We start from the raw sequence: 22,579 nt of genomic DNA, 5'->3' as shown, positions 1-22,579 counted from the left end.
TGTGTGCGCGCGCGTGGGTGTGTGTGTGTGCGTGGGTGTGTGTGCGAGTGTGTGTGTGTGTGAGTGTGTGTGTGTGACAGCTGGCTGTGTATGTGGTGAATGTGTGACCTGCAGTTTAGCCGCTCCCAGCTGAAGCATTTCTACACAACCCTGGACAATTAACATTAAAGGAATTTCTTGCCAATCTCAGCTAGCGGTCTGTGTTGTCATTTCACCCCACCTGGGGGTACTGGGACCACTGCGGGGCAGGAATAGGGAACAGGGAGAGTAATGGGAGCAGTAGAAAGGGGATGGGTTCTCCCTGGATTACTGGGAGATCTGGGATTGAAAACTGGGCAAACTGGGTGACCTGTCCAGCCCCACCTCTCATGACCATAGCCCCCCAAGCAGGACAGGAGCTGTAGGGAACACACACTCATGTTTGTGCCCTCAGGAGGGGCTCCCCAATGCATCCAAGTGTCCCCAAGTCCCACCCAGTGCTCCCAGTGCCCCCAGTTCCCCCCAGTGTTACACTACGGTCTCCCAGATGTCATTGGGAGTCCCAGCAACTCTGCATAGGTCATCTGAGGGTCCTGGGGTGAAGTGACACTGGAGGACCCCCAGGAGGGCCCTACAAGAAATAGCAGTTGAGGAGTCCCAGGTAGGGGTTGACACGTGTGACATGTCCCTGTTCCCCCATCATCGTATTCACCTGCTACCCACTCAGTGATCATGATATGTGTGTACAGAACCTCACCCTCCTGTGAGGGGGCCAGGGAATCCAGGGAGGCCCTGTAGAACAAAGGTGGTGTCTGGCAGGTGTATGTGGAGGCAGGAAAGGGGGCCCTTGAAAGGATACCCTCACTCACCTATCCTTAGTCTTCCTGGTGGCTACATGAAAAAGACAGAGGGTGACTGTGGAGTCCCTGGGACCCCTGAACTCCCTGGGTCCCTGACAGAACCCCTGAATCCTCACTGGACCCCCAAATCACCCCAGAACTCCTGAGAACCCTCAAAGCCACACAGAAGTCCTAAACCACACACTGGTAGATGCCAGAATGCCACAGCTCAATGTCCCCAAGCACCAGGAGAGAACACCAGGACACCTCCCACCTGTCTCTGCAGCCAGGTGAAGGTCACAGGTGCTGAGCCCATCTGCACTGAGCAGCGCAGGGTCGCAGGGTCACCTGCCAGCACCTGCAGGGATGGGGGCCCAGGGGTGATGGTGGCACTGGCCACATGCACTGCGGGGGAAGAGATGGGCCTGAAGCCACAGGGAGGGGCTGGGAGCTGGGAGTGAGATGAGAGGCTTTGGCGCTATGAAAGTAAAATGGGGGATGCTGTGGGTAGGGTCACCACCAGCCCAAGGGTCTCACTCACCCAGGATGGTGACGTGCAGTGGGGGGCTCTCGGCCGTGCTGTTCCTGTCTGTGGCCCAGCACTGGTAGTGGCCGCTGTCCTCGTGCCCAGCATGCAGCTAAGTGTGGGGGCTGATGCCCAGTGGTGTGGCTGAGCTCCCTGGTGCCAGGAGAAGGAAAGGGCACCTGTCCCCTTGGCCACTGTGCAGCTCAGCATCAGGAGGTCACCCAGTGCCACCTGCTTCCTGGGGGGGTTGTTCTGACAGGGACACCTCCAAGAGTGGGACCCCTGCAGAGGGACACATGAGATGGGGGAAATGTGAAGCAATGGAGGGACACAGAAATGGGGACTAATGGTAGGTAAGGAGGGGAGTAGAATGGACCCCAGTGAGGTAGAAGTGGGCCAAGGGAGGGTTGGGGGGACCTGGGGACCATGGAGGGACCTCAGGGAAGGATGAGGTGACGCAGGCAAGTATAGGAAACCAGTGTAAGGACAGAGGGCCCTCAGAGATGGATGTGATGGCTCAGAGAGGGGTGGGGGATTGCAGGGAGGGACTGGGGGGACTTGAGAAAGGGTAGAAAGACCCACATAGGGAAGGGGGACCAGAGGATAGAGTAGTGACCAGGGAGGTGCCGTGGGATGCCTCAGATAGATGAGGGGATCTGGAGAGGGATGGAGGGGAACTGAGGAGGGATTGAGGTTCCAGGGAGGGATGCAAGGAGAGGTAGGAGATCCAGGCAGTGGTGGGGGTAACCCAGGAGGATATTGGGGCTCCCTACCCACACTCACTGTGCACTGTCACTGTCCCCAGCACTGACTCTTGCCACTGTGACACTTCAGAGCCCACCCAGCCTGTGTAGTGGCAGTGGCCACTGTGGTAGAGCCGCAGGGTGGACAGGGACAGCTCAGTCCCCTGGAGGGGCATCCCCAAATCCTTCTTGTCGTGGAAGAACCACACATGGGTGACCAACCCCTTCTTCCAGCCCTGGCAGTGCAGTGTCACCGTGTCCCCCTCCAGCAGCTACCAAGCTGGGACTTGCAGCACAAACCAGTCTGTAGGACAGAGGAGTCCCATCACACCAGGGGGCTTGAAGGGGTCCAGTGGCTTTTCTCCATGGCATCCAAGCCACCATCGGGGAGTGTCCTTTGAACTGAGGGGCAACAAGAGGCACCAGGGGACATTCTGTGGCTCTGAGGACTCTGAAAGCCCCCATTGCAAACTGAGGAGTCCATCCTTAGAATCCTGCACAGGAATCTGCATCAATGTCAGCATTGTCCTTACTGCCTGATTCCCTGGCAAGTACACGCCATCCTGCTGAGAATTCCCCCCACTCTGGGCACTCGCTTCTCCTTCTGTCCCCACCCTGTTCCTCCAATCAACATGTCGAGCCCCTGATCAAAAGTCGCACACTTTTCCCTCTCTGGAACTGAACATTCTTTAAAGGAGGTTCCAGAGAGCAGGTTTAATCCAGGAAGGAGAAGGATCCGAATCAGGTTGTTGAGCAGATGGCTGTTGTTTTCTTTGGAGTGTTTTTGAGGCTCCTTAAATCCCTTGGGAAGAGCGACATAAATGATCCATTTGTGTCTTTCTGGACTGGTTTCATCTGAGTTGCCTCTGCTGGGGGAGGGGTTCCTGACACCACTGCTGTGAAAACATTCAAAAGCCCTCCCAGAACCATTGGTTGGGGTCAAGTTGTTTTTTCTGCTCTTTGCAGGGCTCAGCTGACAACAAACAGGCCTTTTTCCCACACAGGAAATGGCTTCTGAGAAGCTTTAAAGCTGCAAGAGTCAAACTTAAAGGGGTGGGTGTTGTTTCATCTGGAGGGTCTCCTATGTCTCCTTGTTCCCAGCACTGAGACCCTACAGTGGGGGGACAGTTGTGAGGGAGTCGTGGTGGGTCATGGGGAGGTCTTTCTCCCCCGGCCCTCACTGAATGTCACCCTCAGTCACCTCCCTACTGGCAAACTCCTCATGGAAGGCTTTTGGGGGGCTTTGGGCTGGTGTTGGGAGGATAGAGGGGCCACACTTGGGGTTGGTACAAAGGTGATTCAGGGCTCCCAAAGTTCATGGGGCTGTGGAGTCAAGCTGTGGAGGGGACAGGGCACTCGCCAAGATAGGGCACTCACCAAGTTGGGGCACTCAGGATGTGTCACCCCCAGAACAGGGAAGGTCCCCGGGAAGGACCGCCCACAGCAGTTTCCATTATCTCAGAGCAGCCATTTTCCCCCAGGAGATGATGCCCCTGGAGGTTCCCCTCGAGGCAAGAACCTGCTCCCCACCCCCATCTGACTCACAGCATAAAAGGTCTCTTCCTTCTGCTCCAGGAGAGAGAAAGTAAAAGTGCTGGAGGAGGCTCAGCCAGACACCCCCAATCCCCATAGACCCCCACCCCTCCCTGCAGCCCCTGTTTCCCTTTACCCCTGCTCTGAACTCCCCAAACATGTTACCTGCTCAGATGCTTCCCACACTCCCTGAGCTAGGAACTGGGTGGGGGAAAAGACAGGGCCAAAAGTGAGGAAAATATGGGAAAAAAAAAAAAAAAGAAAGGAAAAAGCCTCAAGGCATGGAGGGGGAGTTGGGATGTCTGGAGACCCACACAAAAGGGAGGGTCAGCAGAGACCCCAGCTCCAACTGAGGTGGCAGCAGAGGCTGGTGAGAATGAGGTTGCAGATGAAGAGCAAAGCATTCAGCAGAGAGCAGAGCTTCGGCTCCACCAGGGCCCCTGCAGAGATTTTGGAGTGTCCCCAGGGCAGTAGACAGTGGCCCACTCTGCACCCTGGGCACCCACTGTCTCTGTGTGACACCCAACTGTGACATCAGAGGGTCTGGGGTATTCCAGAGGGCACCAATGTCCCCTTCAATGGGGCCAGAGCACTCCAGAGTCCCCCGGGGCTGCCACACACCCAGGATTCCCCTGGGACTCTCCTGAGATGCCCTCCCCAGGCAGGAGGAACCCAGTAGGGAGCTTCACTGGCCCCTGGGTCATGCCAAAATCCAGGGTCATGAGTGAAGGAACAGCAACCCACTTACCCACTCAGCTTCTCCCTGCCCCCAGGAGTCCCACTTTCCTGGAACTCACATCCCTGGGACTTCTATTACCCAGGAACCCCCTTCCAGGAGTCTCATTCCCTGGACATCCCCATTGTGTGGGACACCCATCCTTGGCTCTCCACATTCCCCGAGCTCCCCACTCCTCAAGCACTCATGTACAGATTGTGTCCCCACCATGTCCCCATCATGTCCCCTCATGTCCCCACTGTGTCCCCACCATGTCCCCATCATGTCCCACCATATTCCCACTGTGTTCCCACCATATCCCACCATGTTCCAACCTGTCCCCCGCATCTCCCACAATGTCCTTGTCATGTACCCGCTATATCACCACCCTGCCCCCAGAATGTTCCACCTACACGTCAGTGATGGGTGTGAACTCATTTCCTTTCTCTGAGTCCAAAAAGACCCATGTAGGGGGCAGGTGGCCCTGGCAGCGTGTGACAGCCAGCCTGGACGGCCGGGGACACTGGGATGGACAGGAACATGGCATTGCTCCTGTGGGGTGAGTGCCTTGGGCATGGGCCTGACACCATGGGAATGGCTCCTGGTGAGGCAGAGACCAGCGGCAGTGGCTGCCAAGAGGGGAGGGGGCACAGGGGAGCTGTGGGGTCCCTTGAGGTCCCCAGTGCCAGCAGAGCCAGTCCTGTTGTGATCAGGGATCACGGGGTGTCTGTGGGGACAGCAATAGGAGAACAGGCATGTGGGGACAGGGACAAGGGTATAGGGATGTAGGGACAGCGACAAGGGGACTGGCACAATGGGGCTGGGGCAGCTGTGGGGACAGGGACAAGGGGACAAGTACTATGCAGATAAGGCCATGGAAACAAGTGGGGCCATGGGAATGGGATCATGGCACAGGGCAATGGGGATGTGGCTGTGGGGACAGATGTCATGGGGCTGGTAGAGCTGAAATGTGCCAGCATGGGAAGTCTGTGGTGTCCCCATGCACGAGGTTTCCAGGCCACACAGATGTAAGTGCATGGGAGGCTGTGACACAGACTTGTGCCCCACACTCTCAAGACCTGTTGGGGACTATCCCCACTTACTTTCCCACAAGAACCAGTGTCCCCATGGCTGGAGAACAGCCTCCCCAGTGCATCCTCTAGGTGCCAGTGTACCCACATGCCACCCTCACCCAAACCCTCTCCCTTCTCCCTTCTAGCCCACACCCTGGTCCTCACTGGTGAGTACTTGGGGCAATGGCATGTCCCCCACCCCACTGTCCCCAGTCCTTTGGTGGCCTTGGCAGGCTGGTGTCCGCTGTCACCCACAGGAGCCCAGACCATCCAGCTCCTGCTGGAGCCCCCCTGGATGCCAGCAGTGCTGTGGACCCAGGTGATACTGACCTGCCAGGGCTCAGCAACACCCGGTGCCACCACCTGGTACAAGGATGGGAAGCGCTGGTGGCAGAAGGGACCTGACCGCTTTTCTGTCACCGATAGTGGCACCTACAAGTGTAAGAGACCCGGCACTGGGCTCAGCTCCCCCGTGCTGGTCTTGGATGGTGAGGGGGAGGGTGGGGATGTGTGCCCCCTCTCTGTGGCACCCACAGGGACGACAAGGGCTCTGGGTGGGCTCCACCTCATGTGTCTGTGCACACAAAGACATCCCAGTGCAAAACTGGAACATCCCCTGTACACGCCAGTGTATCCCAACCAACACAGTGCATGCCTTGCACACCAATTCATCCCAGTACACACCAGTGCAAACCACTGGAATGGGTCCCCACTGGTGCAGTGGGAGACCCCTGGTGCTCCCTGGTGCCACCGGCAGCCTCGGATCCTCCAGGGGTGATGGGACCTCCTTGTTCCACAGGCACGTTGGTGCTGCAGGTCCCAGCACGGGCACTGCTGGAGGGGGACACCGTGACACTGCGCTGCCGGTGCTCATGGCACTCACCAATCACCGAGATCCGATTTTACAATGAGAAGAAAGGTCTGCAGAGCTTTGAGGGGACTGAGCTGACTCTGTCCCCCCTCCAGCTGCACCACAGTGGCTGCTACCACTGCAGGGCCAAGGTGGTCATCGGGTTCTCACAGTGGTGGAAGGAGTCAGCACCTGTGACTGTGACAGTGCATGGTGAGCACCCCCATACCCACCACTGCCCCACCCTGAAACATCCACACCACCCTTCCCCTCACCAGTGGGCTTGGGGTTACCATCCCCTCCTCTCCCTATCTCCTTCCCAGAGCTGTTCCCAGTGCCAGTGCTGGAGGGTCCCACCGAGCCCACTGAGGGATCCCCACTGAATCTCAGCTGCCTCAGCACTCCCAGCCACCTGCGGCCTCAAGCTCCCCTCCTGCACCTCTTCTACAGGGATGGGGTGCTGGTGGGGGGCCCACAGGGGTCCTCCCACCTTTGGCTGCCTGCCGTGGGAGTCTCTCACTCAGGGAATTACACCTGTGAGGTGCGCTCTGAGCTGGGGGCCGTGCGGAAGAGCAGCTCCCAGCTCTGTGTCACAGTGCTCAGTGAGTGCAGGGATGGGGGAAACACTGACATCCTCCCTGGGTCCCACCACCATTTCCTGTGTGCCCTCATTCCTCCCTGACACCATCCCCAGGTTCCCCATCCCTTTGTGGGTCCCTCCAGGCTCTCCAGTTCCCCCCACCTCTCCCAGGAACCTCATCTCCTTCGCCGGGGTCCCTTCCATCCCCCTCCTGATCTCCCTCTCCTTGTCCCCGCATCTCACCCATGACATCCCTCATATCACACTGGTGATGGCCACAACCTCTGTGGTTCACAGTCCTGAGTGAGTGGGACCCTCTGCCTTTGGGTGCTCCCACCCACAACATGCCACTCATGGCATCCCATCTATCACATCCCCCATCCCATCCACACCATTCCCAAATCTCACTCCAGGTCACAGTCCCTGCCACAGGGGATCACAGTCCTGGGTGACTCGGACCATCTGGCTCTGAGTCTTCATTCCCCTCAGATCCTTCTGCCTTGCCCTTCCCCCTTCCCCCATGCTGGATTCCAGCCCCTTTCCGTGGCCTCAGGCCCGTTTCTCTCCCCACAGTGCCTGTGGCCAATGCCACCATCACCCCTGGACCCCCATCCCCACAGGCGTGGGCAGGTGAGACCCCATGACCCTGCACTGCTCAGTGCATGTGGGCTCAGCACCTGTAACCTTCACCTGGCTGCAGGATGGGAGGGAGGTGGCCCAGGGTCCCCTCCTGGCACTTGTACACATCGAACCAGAACATTCCAGCACCTACCAGTGTGTGGCCACCAACCAGCTGGACGGAGCAGCACATGTTCCAGGCACTCAGCCCAGAGCTGCACCCGGTGGTGACATTATGGGGACAGGGCACATGTGGGCTCACACATGGTCATTGTGGGACTCTGGGTTCTCCGGGGTCATTGTTGACCCTAGTTTTTCCCCCCTTTCTCCCTGGCAGTGACACAGGGAGGATGGGAAACAGGTGGGGTCACCCAGGGTCATTTGGGGAGTGCAATACCCCCAGGATAGCAAGTGATGCCAGTGTGTCCTCCTCTGTCCCAGCAGTGGCCACAGAGGTTGGTGGGTCCCTTCTGTTCCTTCTGCTGGTTCTGGGTGCCATCGTGGGCTGGCATTGGTGGCACCACACAGGTGAGTGACAATTAGGGGGCATGGGGGTCCTGGGGCTGAGAGAAGTTCCCCAGTTTGGGAGGGTGATCGGGCAACACTCATAGACCCTGAACAGGATGGAGGCTGAGCCCCCATCACCTTTGGCTCAGGGTTCTGGATGCTTTGAGGACATGTTGGGGGGTCTTGGGGGTGTTTCTGGGGCACCCTGGGAACGATTCTTGGAAATAGGTTGGGGTACTGGGATCTCCTGTGCAGTGTGTAGAGCTGTTGGGGCACTGTGGAGGGAGGTTGGGGGGTCTTCAAGGATCCCTGAGGAGTTGAGGGGGTCCCTGCCAGCTTGGGGTTCTGGGGTCTCAGGGAGCTCAGGTGCTGCAGTGTTTTGGGAGTTCTGGAGTGGTTTAGGGCTTCTGTGAGACCTTCAGGGTTCTCAGGGGCCCTGGGGGGAATCAGGGGTCCACTGAGACTTCAGGCATCCTGTCTGGGTCCCATGGAGTTCAGGGGTCCCATGGAACTCACAGTTACTCCCCCCCGCTTTTCCTTGCAGCTACCAGGAAGACCCAGGATAGGGGAGTGACATTATCCTGCCATTGCTCCCCTCTCCTGCCTCCACAGACACCCCTCCAGACACCACCTTTTTCCCACAGGGCCCCCCCAGATCCCCCGGTCCCCGTTGAGAAGGGGGAGGTGCTGTACACCCACGTCATGGTCACTGAGCAGGTGGCAGGTGAGTATGGTGACAGGGGGAAGTGACATGTCATCCACACTTGTCACCCCCCCTACTCGGGTCCCCTCAACTGCTCTTTCTTGCAGGTCCCCCCTGGGACTCCTCCAGCACCACCTCCCCCTGGGATCCCCAGGTGACCTATGCAGAGCTGCTGGGACCCAACATGAGACTGCAGGAACCCAACAAAATCTATGAGACCATGACGTGACACTAGGGGAACTGGGGACACTGGAAGCACTAGGAGGTACTTAGGGACACTTGGATGCACTGGGGAGCCTCTCCTGAGGGCACCCCCCTGTGTGTGTGTCCCCCATAACTCCTGTCCTGCTTGGTGGGTATAGTCAGAAGAGGGGAAGGTCCTTTTTGGGGCTGCACAGGGCACCCAGTTCTCCCAGTTTCCAATCTCAGAGCTCCCCGTAACCCAGAGGCTTCCTCATTCCCTTTCCACTGCTCCCACTACTTTCACAGGTTTCCCTATTTCCCCCCTGCAGTGGTACCAGTACCCTCAGGGGCTCCTGTCTTAGTTTAGAAGAAAACTAACTTATCTGTCTGGACCAAAAAAAGGGGCTCCTCCCAAAAATCACCACAACCTTTGAAATTATAGGTTTTAATCAGAAATGTACAGAAAAGGATAATAGTTCTTAACTACAAATATGTATACGTATATATATAACCAAACCTTTCAATGAAGAGTTCTGTGCTTCTTCGGTGCAGTTCTATTTATGGACAGCAGGGGCCGGTGCGAGGGTCAGTCCGCGGCTTTTGCCGGTGAAGTGGAGACAAAGGGCAGGGAGAGATGCGGGCTCTGATGACTCTCGTGGGAATGACAGAAAAAAGAAGAAAAAAATTCCACGACGGATTCCAAACCCGTAACAATCCCTATCCATTCCTGAAGTGCTCCCCATTTTCCCTTCCAGTGCTCCAGGTATCCCCAGGTGCCCCTTTTCCTCCTTCACAGTGCATCTCCATTGCTACCAGCACCCACAAGAGCACCACATCTCTCCTAGTTCTGTACCTTCGGTACAACCACTGTCTTTGCATTCTCCCTCCCAGTGCTCCCAGTACTCCCAGTGGGAGGATGTAAGAGAAAACTTGAGGAAACAAGCACTAATGGGATCCCTCCATCTGCCTCACAAGGTGTTGGCTACAATGGACCACACCTGCAATGTTTCTACTCCAATGCAGCAGCCCCACAAACAGACAAGAGGAGCTCAAAGCTTTGGCCCAGTCCCAGAGATTTGACTTCACTGGCACAAGTGAACCCTGGTGGGATGAACCCTGTGACTGGAGTGCCCTGTTGGATGGTTACAGGCCCTTCAGGAGGGACAGGCAGGGCAGAAGGAGCAGAAGGGTGGCCCTGTGTGTTGTTGCTGTAAAAGTCTGTAAAAAAAGACTCCGAGCCAAGTTTTGTAGGAGATAAGATAATGGGCAGGCACTTTAATGAGCAACCCCGCTCATCCAGGAATACATCGATGCGTGCGCCAGCAAGCTCTAAGTTCTATAGCTTTTATAATATAACCTATCCAATCACTACTGTCCACATGTCCAGTTCCACCTCTGTCCCCTCCCAGTTCCCACCCCTGTTGAATTGGGGCTGGGGTCGTTGGGACCCTCTGTCTTCATCCACCTCCTCTTCTTCAGCACACAAAGGTCTCTTGGACACTCTCCAGGGCTTCGGGTCACACAGCTCCATGTTTATGTTCTCTTCTGATATGCTTTAATCAGGTACCTTGAGGAAGAGACTAAATAGCTGGCAGATCTCAGCTGCCTGTTCTGGAGCAGGGGTAGAGATAGAAGGACTTTATGCTACAAGCTGCTAAATATTAATTCACTAAAATCTACAGCATTACATCTACTGTGTTCCTAAAGTCTACAAAATATGAAAATTGAAAAATTAAAAAAACCCTTTCAGCATCATGTAATAGAAGGGTCAGAATGTCTGGAGCTCACAGTGGGCAATGGCACAGTTTGGGAGCCTCTGGGTAAGAATGCAGGGGCAACCAAATAATGCTGATGTCACCATGGGAGTCTGGTAGAGACCTCCCAGCCAGGACAATGGCACTGGTGAGTTATTCCTTGAGGAACTAAGGGACTCTTCCAAGTCAACTGCCCGTGTCCTTATGGGGGACTTCAGCTTGCCAGAAATTAACTGGGAGCATCACACAGCTGGTGCAACCCAGGCCAGAAGATTCCTGAAAAATCCGAATGACAACTTAATGGAACAGGTCCTAAGGCAGCTGACGGGGAAAGATGCTCTGCTTGATCTGCTGCTTGTCAACAGAGTGGACGTCATGAGTGCAGTGGAGATTGGGACTGTCTTGGCCACAGTGACCATGAAGGGATTGAGTTTAAAATCTCTGGTGACAGGAGGGAAAGTGGCAGCAAAACCTCATCTCTGGCCATGAGGAGAGCAGAGTTCAGGCTGCTCAGGGAATTAGGACGGAAGGTCCCCTGGGAAAATGTTTTTGCAGGTGCTGGGGTCCATCAGTGCTGGTCACTTTTCAGACATCATCTTCTGAGGGCACAGGAGTAGGAATTTCCAAACTGAAGTCAAGCAGGCCAGGCAGAAGGTCAGTTTGGCTGAGGACAGATCTTCTCTTGGAAATAAGGCAAAAAAGAAAGGTGAGTGCCCAGTAGAAGCAAGATCAGGTGACATGGTGTTCTAGTTACAGAAGGGGTTTTGTTTTGTTTGTATTTTATTCTCTTTTTTCCAACACTGTTTTTAAAGGATCTGTCTCTTGAAGGACAAATTCCTCCCTTTCCCTTCCCATTCCCTGCAGTGAGGAGGGGAAGAGAAAAAAAAAACAAAAACCAAAAGACAGAACTCGGCTCTTTCTGGGACCTCGGTTTTGCTGCTGCCTGCACAGCCCACGGTGGAGCTGGTTTTCCTTCCCCTGCTCAGCAGCCACTTGCAGCTGTCCGGCACAGTTCGGTTCTGCTGCCTGCACTGGGAGCCATTCCAGGAGGGCTCAGTGGTAGCCCTCCCACCTCCAGCACAGCCAGAGGGAAAACGAAAGGGAAACAGAACTTGCACAAGTCTCTGTCCCTGCCCCACCTGCCTCCCGGCGGCAAGCTGGGCAGACCAAAGCCCAGACCAGCGGAGTGGGTCGAAAGCAGCAACAGCCCCTGCGCGGGAACCTCAGTGGAGCTCAACCCGGCCGAGTGTGGGCAAAGTCCGAGCCCAGAGAAGCCGCTTTTCTCCAGGAACAGCCTGAGACTTTTGTAGTGCAGGGAACATGGAAACCCTCTGCAGTGACACTGCAGCAGAGCCAGGGTCCACACCAGTCCCTCGGGAACTTGGCTTCTTTCCCTCAGATAACAGAACCTTTCAAGATGTTGCCTTTGTCCCTGTTTTTCCCATTGTTTGTTTTGTTGGGCAGAGGAAGGTTGTTGGCAGGGAGGACCCTCCACTGCTTTTTCCTCCCTTTGTTCCCGAGGAACTACCTGACAAAATGAATTCTCCTTTTTTTGTGGGTGATCCATTCTGTTTGTATCTTTATTGTGCTGCTCTTTTCCTTGTCAGTAAACTGCTATTTTTTTCATTACACCTCTTTGCATTGTTGTCTCTCTCTGTTAGGGGGGAATAAAAGGGGAAGGGGTTCATTTATTGGAGTTCCTGCCCCAATATTTGTCTTTAAACCTAGACAGATGTGGACAAATCAGAGGACTGGGCAATCATCAACCATATGAAGTTCTCCAAGGAGAAGTGCAGGATTCTGCATCTGGGATGGGGCAACCCCAGATGTACAGATGGGGAATGAGATGTTGGAAAGCAGTACCAGGACAGGGACCTGGTGGTCCTGGTCTGTGGCCAGTCAGACATGAGCCCTGGCAGCCAGAAGGACCAATTGTGTCCTGGGGGCATCAGACCCAGCCTCGCCAGCCAGGCAAGGGAGGGGATTGTCCTGCTCTGCTCTGCACTCAGGTGGCCTCATTAGAGACTGCCCAACAGAGAGCTATGAAGATGGGGAGGGCTGTGAGGGGAAGCCATGTGAGGAGCTTTGCTGCCCACAACTCTGACAACTCCAGGGCTGGGTTCACTCCTGGGCCCCTCAGCACCACAAACACACTGAGCTCCCCTGCTCCAGCTCCTGCAGCTCCTGTCACTCATCTGCCACTTCAGTTGCTCTGCTACTGCTGCAGATGCTCCCCTTGGCCTCATCCAGCCCATCCCCGACTGCCTGTAGGGGCTCCAGGATGCTCTGTCAATACACCAAAATTAGTCCTGGGACAGCCATGACCTGCAGGGGACACGCAGAAAGGCTGGGGTGAGACTCCTGGGGCAGCCTTTCTGCCCCGGCCCAGCCTCTCCCTGTGTGTGCATCACCCACAGCACAGGGTGAGCTGGGGCAGCGTTTGCTGCTGGGGCCCTGCAGAGCCACCCATGGGGACACCTCCTTTGTGATGGCAGAGGCGCCACAGCCTGGCACAGCCAGCCCTGCCCACTGTCCCCACCCCAGCTCAATGACTTAGAGTGGCCCCTGACAACCAAATAACCAAAGCTCCCAGGATATCCCAGGTGTAGCCTTGAGAAATACTGGAGTGCTATTGGGAGCTCCTGGGGGCTTTGGGGAGGTCCTGGAGAATCTTCGATGGATGCTGGAGAGTCTTCAGAGATCCTGGGGGAGTTTGAGGGGACTGCCTCCCTCCCTGGCTTGGGGTTCTGCCACTCAGGTGCCTTGCAATGCCCAGGGGACCTAGGGGTAGTATGTTGGTTCAGGGGCTCCAGGGGGTTCCAGGATTGCCAGGGGGCCCTGGGGTACTTGGGAGTCCTGGGGGAATCGGAGTCTGTTGTGGATTCAGAGGACCTGTGGGGGATTGACGCTCCTGAGGGGGTCCAGGGGTCCCATGGAACCCACAGTCACCCACCCCCTCTTTTACTTGTAGCCACCAGGATGTCCCAGGACAGGTAAGTGGTGGAGGGACCAGGCAGGGTCCCATTTCCACCCTCCCCAGAAACACCCTCAGACAGTCCCTTATCCCCACAGGGCCCCAGAGGAGGCAGGGGGGTTGCACCACCACATTGTGGCCACCAGACAGGTTGGAGGTGAGTCCAGAGGGTGGGCATAGACAGGTCACCCACAGGTGTCATTCCCCAACTGTGTTCACCCAACTGGTGAATGTCACATGGGGTCCCCTCATGTCACCTCCCCCCAAAACCCCCAGGTGACCTACATGGAATGGCCAGGACCCTACACGAGACCATGGGTCCCAAGTGACACCTATGAGAACCTGCTGTGACACTGAGGGACACTGGGGGGAACTGGGGCAAACTGGGGGGCACTGGGAGGAACTGGGGTTCCCCTCGGTGGGCATTCACATGTCTATGTCCCACCTCCATGGCTCCTGTGGGTGCCCATCCTGCCCATGGTAGGTGGTCATGGGTAGGGGGATTCCAATGAGGGGCTGTACACGGCAGCCAGTGCTCCCCATTCTCCCTCCCAGTGCTCCCAGGAATACCTCATTCCTCTCCCCAGTGCCCCTCCATTGCTCCCCTTACCCCAGGGGATCCCCATTCCCCCCACTCCTAGTACCCTCAGTGCTCTCAGTGGCTCTCCATTCCTCTTTCCAGTGCTCCCACTACATCCACTGGACCTCCACTCCCCCTCCAAGTGCCATGGGGGGGCACAGGACACCTTTCCCTGCTATTGGGCTCAAAACACAGCTTTTTGGTTAAACTGGGAGAAATTGTGTTTTATTTATTTAGCTCTCAACCCCCAGGACAGAAACTCCACGGAGGCAGAGGGGGGTGGGGGGAAGACATGCCAGGGTGTTGGGAGGAGGCACAAGAAGAGGAGGGGCAGTACCCAAAGTGTTTCAACTCCCCCACACTTGGGGCATCTTGGCCCCATGTCTGCAATTTGGGGCCAAATCAGCCATTTCCAGAGGGAAAAAGCAGCAGTTTTCCCTCACAGTCCAGGGGAGACACAGGGAGGGGGGCAAGGGGGCCTCTGGGTGTTGCTAGGGGGGCACAGGTGGGGCGGTGGTGGGGTACGGAGGGTTTAGGAGGATTATGAGGCAATGTGTGCTCCCCACACTGTCACCACCCTGTGGGAGCTTCCCAGCCATGGAAGGGTCTTGGGGGGCTGTCAGCTGGTGGGGGGTAGGGAAGGAGCCACACGTTTGGGGGCACCCAAAGGGGATTTGAGGCTCCCTACATGGAGAGGTCGTGGATGGGGTGGGGGAGATAGAGGGGACAGGGCACTCTCCAAGATGAGGCACCCCAGGCATCACAGGGAGAGCTGGGGTAGGCAGGGACAGCTCCAGGATAGGAGTGCTACAGAGTGCCAGCTCTGGGACAGGAACTCACCCCAGGAAGTGTCGTGGGACACCTCCGCAGAACAGACATCACCTAGGACAGAACCTGCATCCCACAGCACCCGGCATCCTTGTCTGACTCACAGCCTCAACAGACTCTTCCTGCTGCTCCAGAAAACAGAAAATGAAAGTGTTGGAGGGGGCACAAACAGAACCCCCACTCCCCCACACACTCCCCAACCCCTTCCTGCACTCCCTTTTCCCTTCTATGATCACCTCAACACAGTACCTGCTCAGATGCACTCTGCACTCCCCAGGCCAGGAACTGGTAGGATTGTGGAAAAGGAAAATAAGGAAAGAAATTAAATGAAGAGAGGAAAAAGCCGCAGGTCAAGGGGCAAGAGAGGGAGGAACAGCCCTGGGGGCCCTCAGAGTCCCTTGGAAGACACTGTGTTTCCCCTCAAGGCCACAAGCACCCTGGTGGGGCTACACCAGACCCTGGGTCATCCCAAAGTCCAAGGCCAGCAGTGAAGGAGCCACAACCCATGTACCCACCCAGCTGCTCTTCGTCCTTGGAACCCCCATTGTCCTGGGACCCTCATCCTTGGCATCCCCATTTTCCAGGGACCCCCAACCATGGCACCCTCATCCCCTACGTCCACACTTCCTGGGACACCCATCCCAGGACCTCCATTCCCCAGGTCTCCCTCTCCCTCAATCACATTGCTCCTGCCCTTCCCCCATTCCCCCAGGACCTCAGTTCTCATGAGGCCCCAGGTTCCCACATTATGTCAATCCCTGCGGCCTCTAACCCATGACCCCCATTCTCTGGGGCCCACATTCCCCAGGGCCCACATTCCCCTGGGACTCCAACCCCTGCCACCCCATCCCCCGTGGACACCCTCTTCCCCAGGACCCCCCTCTCTGGGCCCCCCATCCCTGGGACTCTCATTCTCCAGGACCCCCTTCCTTGGCTCTCCACACCTCCCGAGTCCCTTCCTTCTGGGGCCCTCATGTCCCACCATGTCCCCGCTGTGTCCCCACCATGTTCCACCATGTCCCAGCCTGTCCTCACTGTGTCCCCTCCCTGCCCCCAACAATGTTCCAGCTACACGTGGGTGAAACACGTGACCTCAATGCCTTCCCCTTTTTTCCAAGAGCTTCCCTGCAAGTGGTCCCAACAGCTTGTGATAACCTGCCTGGATGGACAGGGACACCAGAATGGCCAGGAATGCAGCATTGCTCATGTGGGATGAGTGCCCAGAGACTGATGGCAGGAAATACCCAGTGGGGAGGGGGCACAGGGGGCTGTGGGGTCCCCTGAGGTCGCCAATGGCAGCCGAGCCAGTCCATGAGGGTGGACACCCGGTGTGACCGGGGTCTTGGGGTGGCTGTGGGGACAGGAATGGGGGGACAGGGACATGTGGTCTTTGTGACATTGTAGAACATCTTAGAACCAGAGGGACCCTCTGGTTCTGTTGAACGTCACGGAACCAAGGGACCCTTGTGACACTGTGGAACCAGATGGAACCAATGGAACCCTGGGGCATTTCTGAACCTCATGGAATCAAAGGGCAATTGTGAAATGCAGAGGCTTCATGGAACCAAGAGAACCTGAGAAACTGCAGAACCTCATGGAATCAAGAAGCCATTGCGACAATCCAGGGCCTCATGGAACCAAATGAACCCTGGAAAACTGTGGAACCTCATAGAATAAAGGGATCATTGTCACACTGCAGATCCTCATGGAATCAGGGCCCCACTGGGGTACCCCAGGGCCTTATGGATCCAAAGGAACCCTGGGACACTGCAGAACCTCATGGAACCTGTATTAGGTGTGGCTGAGCTGAAGTTCATTTCCCCATCACAGCTCTCACTGTGGGGCTTTGCATTGGGAGCTGGAAAGGTGTTGATAACATGCCAATGTTTTGGCTACTGCTGAGCAGGGCTGACACAGCATCAGCACTGTGTCCCAACAGTCCTCCTCCAATGGAGGGCAAGATCCTGGGAGAGGAAAAAAACAGTCCAGCTGACCCTAACAGACCAAAGGGGTATTCCACTGGGAGGCAGTATGAAGAGCACTGGGTGACCTTTGCAGCCCCACATGGGACCTCCAAGCTTGTGACCACCCTTCCTGTGGCAAGGTGACACACATGCTTTGATGCACTTGGATGGGGACCCTTAGTGCCCCCAGTGCCCCCCTAGCACCCCCGAGTGCCACGGTGCACTCTCGTAGATGTCATTGCAGTCCTGTGATTGCATATGGGGTCCCAACAGCTCCACGTAGGTCACCTGGAGATCCCAAGGAGGGGTGGCACTGAGGGGACCTCCAGAGGGACCTGTAAGAGGCATCAGCTGGGGGGACACAGGTGAGGGTGACACATGTATGCTGTGTCCCTGTCCTCTTTGCCCCTGTACTCACTCCTTGCCTGCTCTGTAACCACAATGTGGTTGTACAGCACCTCCCACTCCTCCAGGTGGCTGAGGGCTCTGGGAGGGCCTTGTGCAGTGTCTGAGGTGGTGTCTGGAAATGGGAGAAAGGGGGAGCATGGCAGGAGACCCTCACTCCCCTGTTCTATGGCTCCCTGCTGGCTGCAAGGAAAAGGGTGGAGGGTAACCTTGGGCTGTTTGGGGCCCTGAACCTCTCCAGGATCACTGACCCCACATGGGACTCTGATTTCCCATGGACACCCAATTCCATCAAACCCCCCTTGTGATGTCTGAACACCCTCACAACCCCCAGTTCTCCCCAGGACACCTGAGCACCACTCAAGTCACCGAGAAGCCCTGAACCACCCTGATACAAGCAAACCCCTGGGACCCCCAAGACCCCTGAGCCCCCAGAACCCCAAGCTCGGCAGAGAGGGAGATTCCATACTCTCCCAGGATCTCTGAAGACCCATCAACATCCCTACATAACCCACCAAGACCTCCTCAAATCCCTAGAAGCTCCCAGTACTCCCCAGTATTCCTCAAGATCCCCCGTAGTCTGTCCTACGACCCCCCCCACAAGACCCTCCAAAATCCTCTGAGACCCCCCAGAGCCCCAAGCCTAAGTCACTGGGTCCTCAGCCACCCCACCAAGTCAGGGTACGTGCCAGGCCATCATCCCCTCCAATCTTGGGAACTTCCTTCCACCCCAGGACTACGATACCCCACTCCCCTTCTTTGGAACCAACCTGCGCGATGCCACCAACTGCCCACAGTGACACCTAGAAGCACCATCAGGAACAGAAGGGACCCATCGACATCTGTGGCCACTGCTGGGAACACATGGAAAAACTGGCATCATCTGCCACCCCCTCACAGTGGCCCTGTGTGACCCCACATGTGCCCAACTGTCACCACAGTGTCACCACCAGGACCAGCTCTGGGCTGAGCACCTGGAACACGTGGTTGATGGCCGTGGTAGGTGCCAGAATGTCCTGGTTTGACATCCCTAAGTGCCAGGAGGGGACCCCAAGCCACCTCCTGCCCAGGCCATAGCCAGGTGAAGGTCACAGGTGCTGAGCCCACCTGCACCAAGCAGCGCAGGGTCATGGGGTCTTAACCTTCCCACACCTGCAGGGACGGGGATCCAGGGGTGATGGTGGCATTGCAGGGTAAGAGACAAACCTGAGGCCAGAGGGAGAGGCTGGCAGTGACATCGGGGGAGTAGCACAGGAGAAAATGAGGGTGTGATGAGCAGGGATGCAGGATGCTGTGAGTGTGAGGAATCCAGGGCCAGAGGGCCCCACTTACTCAGGACTGTGAACCACAGTGGTGGAAACCATCAGGCAATGCTAGATTAGGAATGTGATGGATGCAATGAGGGACCCAGGGAGGGGCTGGGGGCATGTGGAAGAGGGTTAGGAGGGAGATGGAAGGAACTCCAGTAAGGGAGAAAGGGAATGATGGAGGGATGAGGTGACTTGGAGGTGGGTGAAGGAAATCCAGGGGAGTACCCAAGGAGAGATGTGCGTACCCAGGCATGGATGGGGGAACCTGGGGAGGATGTCGGGGTTCTGACACCATGACACACAGCCCAGCATTGCTCTTCCACAAGGTCTATCCAAAAATTTCCCAACAGAAGACCGCCACATTGGGCAGTCAGGGCTGGGGGCACACCTGTGGTATGCCAACCACCACCCCGTCATGGTAGAAGAGGTGCTGGAAGCAGCCCTGGGTCTTCAGGGTACTGGGGCAGCTGAGGCATCTGAGATTCAGGGAGGACCCCTCAGTGACCTCTAAGGAAACCTCCAGCACCAGCACTGGAAGGAGCTTCAGGAAGGAGATGGGGAGGAAAAGTGACCGTGTGTACACTGGAGAAGGGATATTGGGGTAATGGGTGTGGGGTTGCTCACCGTGCAGTGTCAGCAACACCAGCGCTGACACCTCCCACCACAGTGACAGCCCAGAGCTCACCCAGCCCCCACAGCAGTAGTTGCCACTGTGGTGCAGCTGCAGGGGGACTGGGATAGCTTGATCCCATTGTGGGACCCCTCCAGATACTTCCACTCCTGGTAGAACTGACCGTGGGTGGCCTCCAAGGGGTGCAAAAGCCAGCAGCACAGTGTCACCATGTCCCACTCCAACAGCTCCTATGCTGGTACCTGCAGCACCAGCTCATCTGCAGGACAAGGGGGTCCCATCACATCAGGGTGCTTCAGAAGGTCCCAGTGGCACTGAGGAGCATCGTGGGTCCCCAGGGGGGTGAGGGTGGGACACAACTCCCTCACTATTTAAGACATAAAGGGTGGGACTGAGCTCAGTGCCAGCTCTCTCAAACTGGTAGGTGCCACTCTCAGTGACAAGGAACTGGTCAAGTGCGTTCTGCCCCCAGGGCTTCCCATCCTTGTACCACCTGGTTTTATTGGGGGTCCCCGGGCCCTTGCAGGTCAGTGTGACCTGGTTCCATAGCGTCACTGGTGTCCAGGCGGACTCCACCAGTAGCTGGGTGGCCTGGGCACCTGCAGGTGACAGGGTACACCAGCTTGCCAGGGCCACTGTGGAGTGGGGGACAGAAGGCCAGGGCACATGCTATCCCCCTGCGTTCTCACAAGTGAGGACCAATGTCGGGTCTGGAAAGGAGAAGTGAGAGGGTCTGGGTGGCGGTGGCACTGTGGGGACATCGGCATCCAGGGCACGGGCTGTGGAGTCTGTCCTGCAAACTGTCCCCATGGGGACACCAGTTCTCATAGGAAAATGCATGGGAATGGTTCCCAGGAGGTCTGGAGAGGCCAGGGGACATGATTGTGTCACAGCCAACCACAAATGACATCCATGCGGCCACCCTGGGCTGAGGAAGGACATGGGGACACTGGGGACACCCCAGGATGAGGCAGGACATGGGGACACTATGGCCATGGCCTTGCTGGCACAAGTCACCTCCACCAGCCCCACAGCACCTGTCCCCACAGGGTCCAGTGCAGCACCACCCAGAGTACTCATGGTCTGGGGGGCACCACGGGGTGCTCCCAGAAGGCTCTGAGGGCCTCCAGGGCCATGTCCCCTCCACCTTCCTGAGCCTTTTTCCTCTCTTTAGTTCTATTTTTTCCTTTAATCCCCTCACTTTCACACCCACCCTCCCTTTTCTTCCCTTGTTTTCAGACTCAGTGAGCAGGCAGAGCACATGACCCAGCCATGGGCTGGGGAACCCTTGAGAAGAAAAGCAGGCTGGGCTGGGGGGAGCTGTGGGGGACAGGAATGTCTGGACCTGCCCACCTCTGCTGTTCCCAGTGGGGCACTGTGACCCCTAGGGTGCCCCAGTTAGGGAGGTGCCCTGTGCCCCCTACCCTTCTGGCCCACAACCCCTGCACTTTGAGACCCCTTGACCCCACCTTGAGCCGCCCCAGGTCACCCCCCACTGCACGAGCCCACAATCCTCAAGACCCTTTACTGGGTGGGAAGTCCCCATGGGGTGATGAGAGCAGGAGGGTCACAGGGTGTAAACTACGGCCATGCCACCTTGACACCTGATCTCATCTGATCTCAGAAGCTAAGCAGGGTCAGGCCCAGTTAGTACTTGGATGGGAGACCTCCTGTGAATACTGGGTGCTGTAGGTTCCAGTCCTGAGGACTTCACTGTCACCATCCAAGCTCTCTTGGCCATGGCAGGTGAACCTCAGGACCAAAGGGTGGGGCCAGTTTCATGCACACTGTGCCTCACCTAAAAATTCGGCTGCACAGGCTCAAAGGACACACTGACGTGGGTACAGCCCTTCCCAAAATCTTCATTAGCAAAGCCTAGCCATGCCAGGAGGAGATATTCAGTCGGAGGTGAGGGGAGGGGGGGCACAGACCTCCCACCTTCACCCTGGCAATGCCCCTCTCCCTGCCCCAGAAGGGTCTCAATTCTGGGAACGAGGAGCTACAGGAGACCCTCCAGATGAAACAGCACCCATCCCTTTGGGTTTGCTTATTGCAGCTTTAAAGCTGCTGCGAAGCCATTTCCTCTGCAGGAAAAAAACCTGTTTGTGGCCAGCTGAACCCTGCAAAAAGCGGAAAAAACAATTCGACCCCAACCAGTGGTTCCTGGGAGGGCCTCTGAAGGTTTCACAGCAGTGAGATCAGAAACCTCTCCCCTGCAGGGCAGCTCAGAGGGAGCCAGTCCAGAAAGGCACCAATGGGTCATTCCTGTCATACTCCTCAATGCACTCAGGGAACCCCAAAAACACTCCAAGATGAGAACAATCTGCTCAACAACCTGACCCGGACCTTGCTACTTCCAGGAGAAAACCTGCCCCCTCTTTTGAACCTCCCTTAGAGAATGTTTGATTCCACAGCAGGAGCCAAAATACAGGCGAGTTCTCAACCCCTTCCCCACTCCCTTTGCAGACCTGGGAAAAGGAACTCCAGCTCAGCCATACACCTGACACAATCTCCACCCCTTATTCCACACCAATGGCATCACAGATCCCACAGAATTTATGGATCTTCTGACTGTTTTGTTGGATGGATTTCTCTGAACCTAACTGAAATCCCTTCTTACCAACACATTCAATTTGAAATCAATTCCATGTCTTTGAAAAATATTTCTTACTCCACATGTAACACAACAGTAGCCTATAGAACATCCTGTCCCAAAATGGGTAACTCCAAACATTAAGAATAAAAAACTTATCCCTCTCCTAATATTAAAGATTTTTTTTACTTATTTGCTAAAAGCATAAATGTGTCATCCAATTTTCTATATGACAAAGGTATGGTGGGGGTGCTTTGTCAAGACAACCCCTGAGGGCACATTGCAGACAGATGGGGCTGCACTCTGGGGGTGGGGGCTTTGGTTATTTGGTCGTCAGGGGCCACTCTGAGTCTCTGAGCTGGGGCGGGGATGATGGGCAAGGCTGGCTGTGCCAGGCTGTGGCGCCTGTGCCATCACAAAGGAGGTGTCCCCATGGGCAGCTCTGCAGGGCCCCAGCAGCAAACGCTGCCCCAGCACAGCCTGTGCTGTGGGTGATGCACACACAGGGAGAGGCTGGGCCGGGGCAGAAAGGCTGCCCCAGGGGTGGGTTCTGCCCCTCCCTGCGAGTCCCAGCCCCAACAGGAGTGCCTTGGGCAGGGCCTGGTGCTGTGCCAGTGGGTCAGGCCTTGCTGCATGCCATCTGCCTGGGCCCCGTCCTTGCTGTTTCACATCCTTGAGACTGGAATCTCAA

At 56.5% G+C, this 22,579-nt stretch overlaps 2 protein-coding genes and 1 pseudogene across 8 annotated transcripts; 2 read left to right on the top strand and 1 right to left on the bottom strand.

Moving 5' to 3' along the window:
* Nucleotides 1-1,010: 1,010 nt before the first annotated feature.
* Nucleotides 1,011-2,649, bottom strand: LOC139683862 (Fc receptor-like A). The gene is given in 7 exon segments (XM_071579359.1): nucleotides 1,011-1,100; nucleotides 1,102-1,223; nucleotides 1,360-1,494; nucleotides 1,497-1,590; nucleotides 1,592-1,626; nucleotides 2,128-2,391; nucleotides 2,643-2,649. Coding segments are annotated over 7 exon segments (747 nt in total).
* A 2,146-nt stretch (nucleotides 2,650-4,795) lies between these two features.
* On the top strand, nucleotides 4,796-12,234 carry LOC139683953 (Fc receptor-like A). 7 transcript variants are annotated; one of them, XR_011699831.1, is made up of 11 exons: nucleotides 4,796-4,894; nucleotides 5,555-5,575; nucleotides 5,666-5,848; nucleotides 6,208-6,471; nucleotides 6,582-6,860; nucleotides 7,412-7,468; nucleotides 7,898-7,984; nucleotides 8,508-8,531; nucleotides 8,610-8,687; nucleotides 8,774-11,309; nucleotides 11,468-12,234. XR_011699831.1 is itself a non-coding variant. In XM_071579477.1 (11 exons), the coding sequence occupies exons 1-10, from the start codon at nucleotides 4,864-4,866 to the stop codon at nucleotides 8,893-8,895; spliced, it is 1,146 nt and encodes a 381-aa protein (XP_071435578.1). In that variant the 5' UTR covers nucleotides 4,796-4,863; the 3' UTR covers nucleotides 8,896-8,931; nucleotides 11,159-12,234. The 7 variants fall into 7 exon arrangements, 5 of the variants coding, with proteins under 5 accessions (XP_071435578.1, XP_071435579.1, XP_071435577.1 ...); XR_011699830.1 differs by having other exon boundaries at nucleotides 11,416-12,234; XM_071579477.1 differs by having other exon boundaries at nucleotides 8,774-8,931; nucleotides 11,159-12,234.
* Nucleotides 12,235-20,874: 8,640 nt separating this feature from the next.
* LOC139684013 (5S ribosomal RNA) lies at nucleotides 20,875-20,990 on the top strand (annotated as a pseudogene).
* Nucleotides 20,991-22,579: the final 1,589 nt, after the last annotated feature.

Source organism: Pithys albifrons, chromosome 30, assembly GCF_047495875.1.
Source record: "Pithys albifrons albifrons isolate INPA30051 chromosome 30, PitAlb_v1, whole genome shotgun sequence".
In the NCBI taxonomy this organism is placed as follows: Eukaryota; Metazoa; Chordata; class Aves; order Passeriformes; family Thamnophilidae; genus Pithys; species Pithys albifrons.
The sequence above is the reverse complement of the archived record's forward strand: the minus strand, read 5'-3'. Positions and strand labels throughout refer to the sequence as shown.

What these genes read in the sequence shown, in the direction of transcription:
- LOC139683953 (XM_071579477.1), top strand. Translation starts at nt 4,864, where the DNA reads ATGGACAGGAACATGGCATTGCTCCTGTGGG. An exon ending in TGTGACTGTGACAGTGCATG is followed by an intron (nt 6,472 to 6,581) that starts GTGAGCACCCCC and finishes TCTCCTTCCCAG; the next exon opens with AGCTGTTCCCAGTGCCAGTG. An exon ending in CAGGAAGACCCAGGATAGGG is followed by an intron (nt 8,532 to 8,609) that starts GAGTGACATTAT and finishes TTTCCCACAGGG; the next exon opens with CCCCCCCAGATCCCCCGGTC.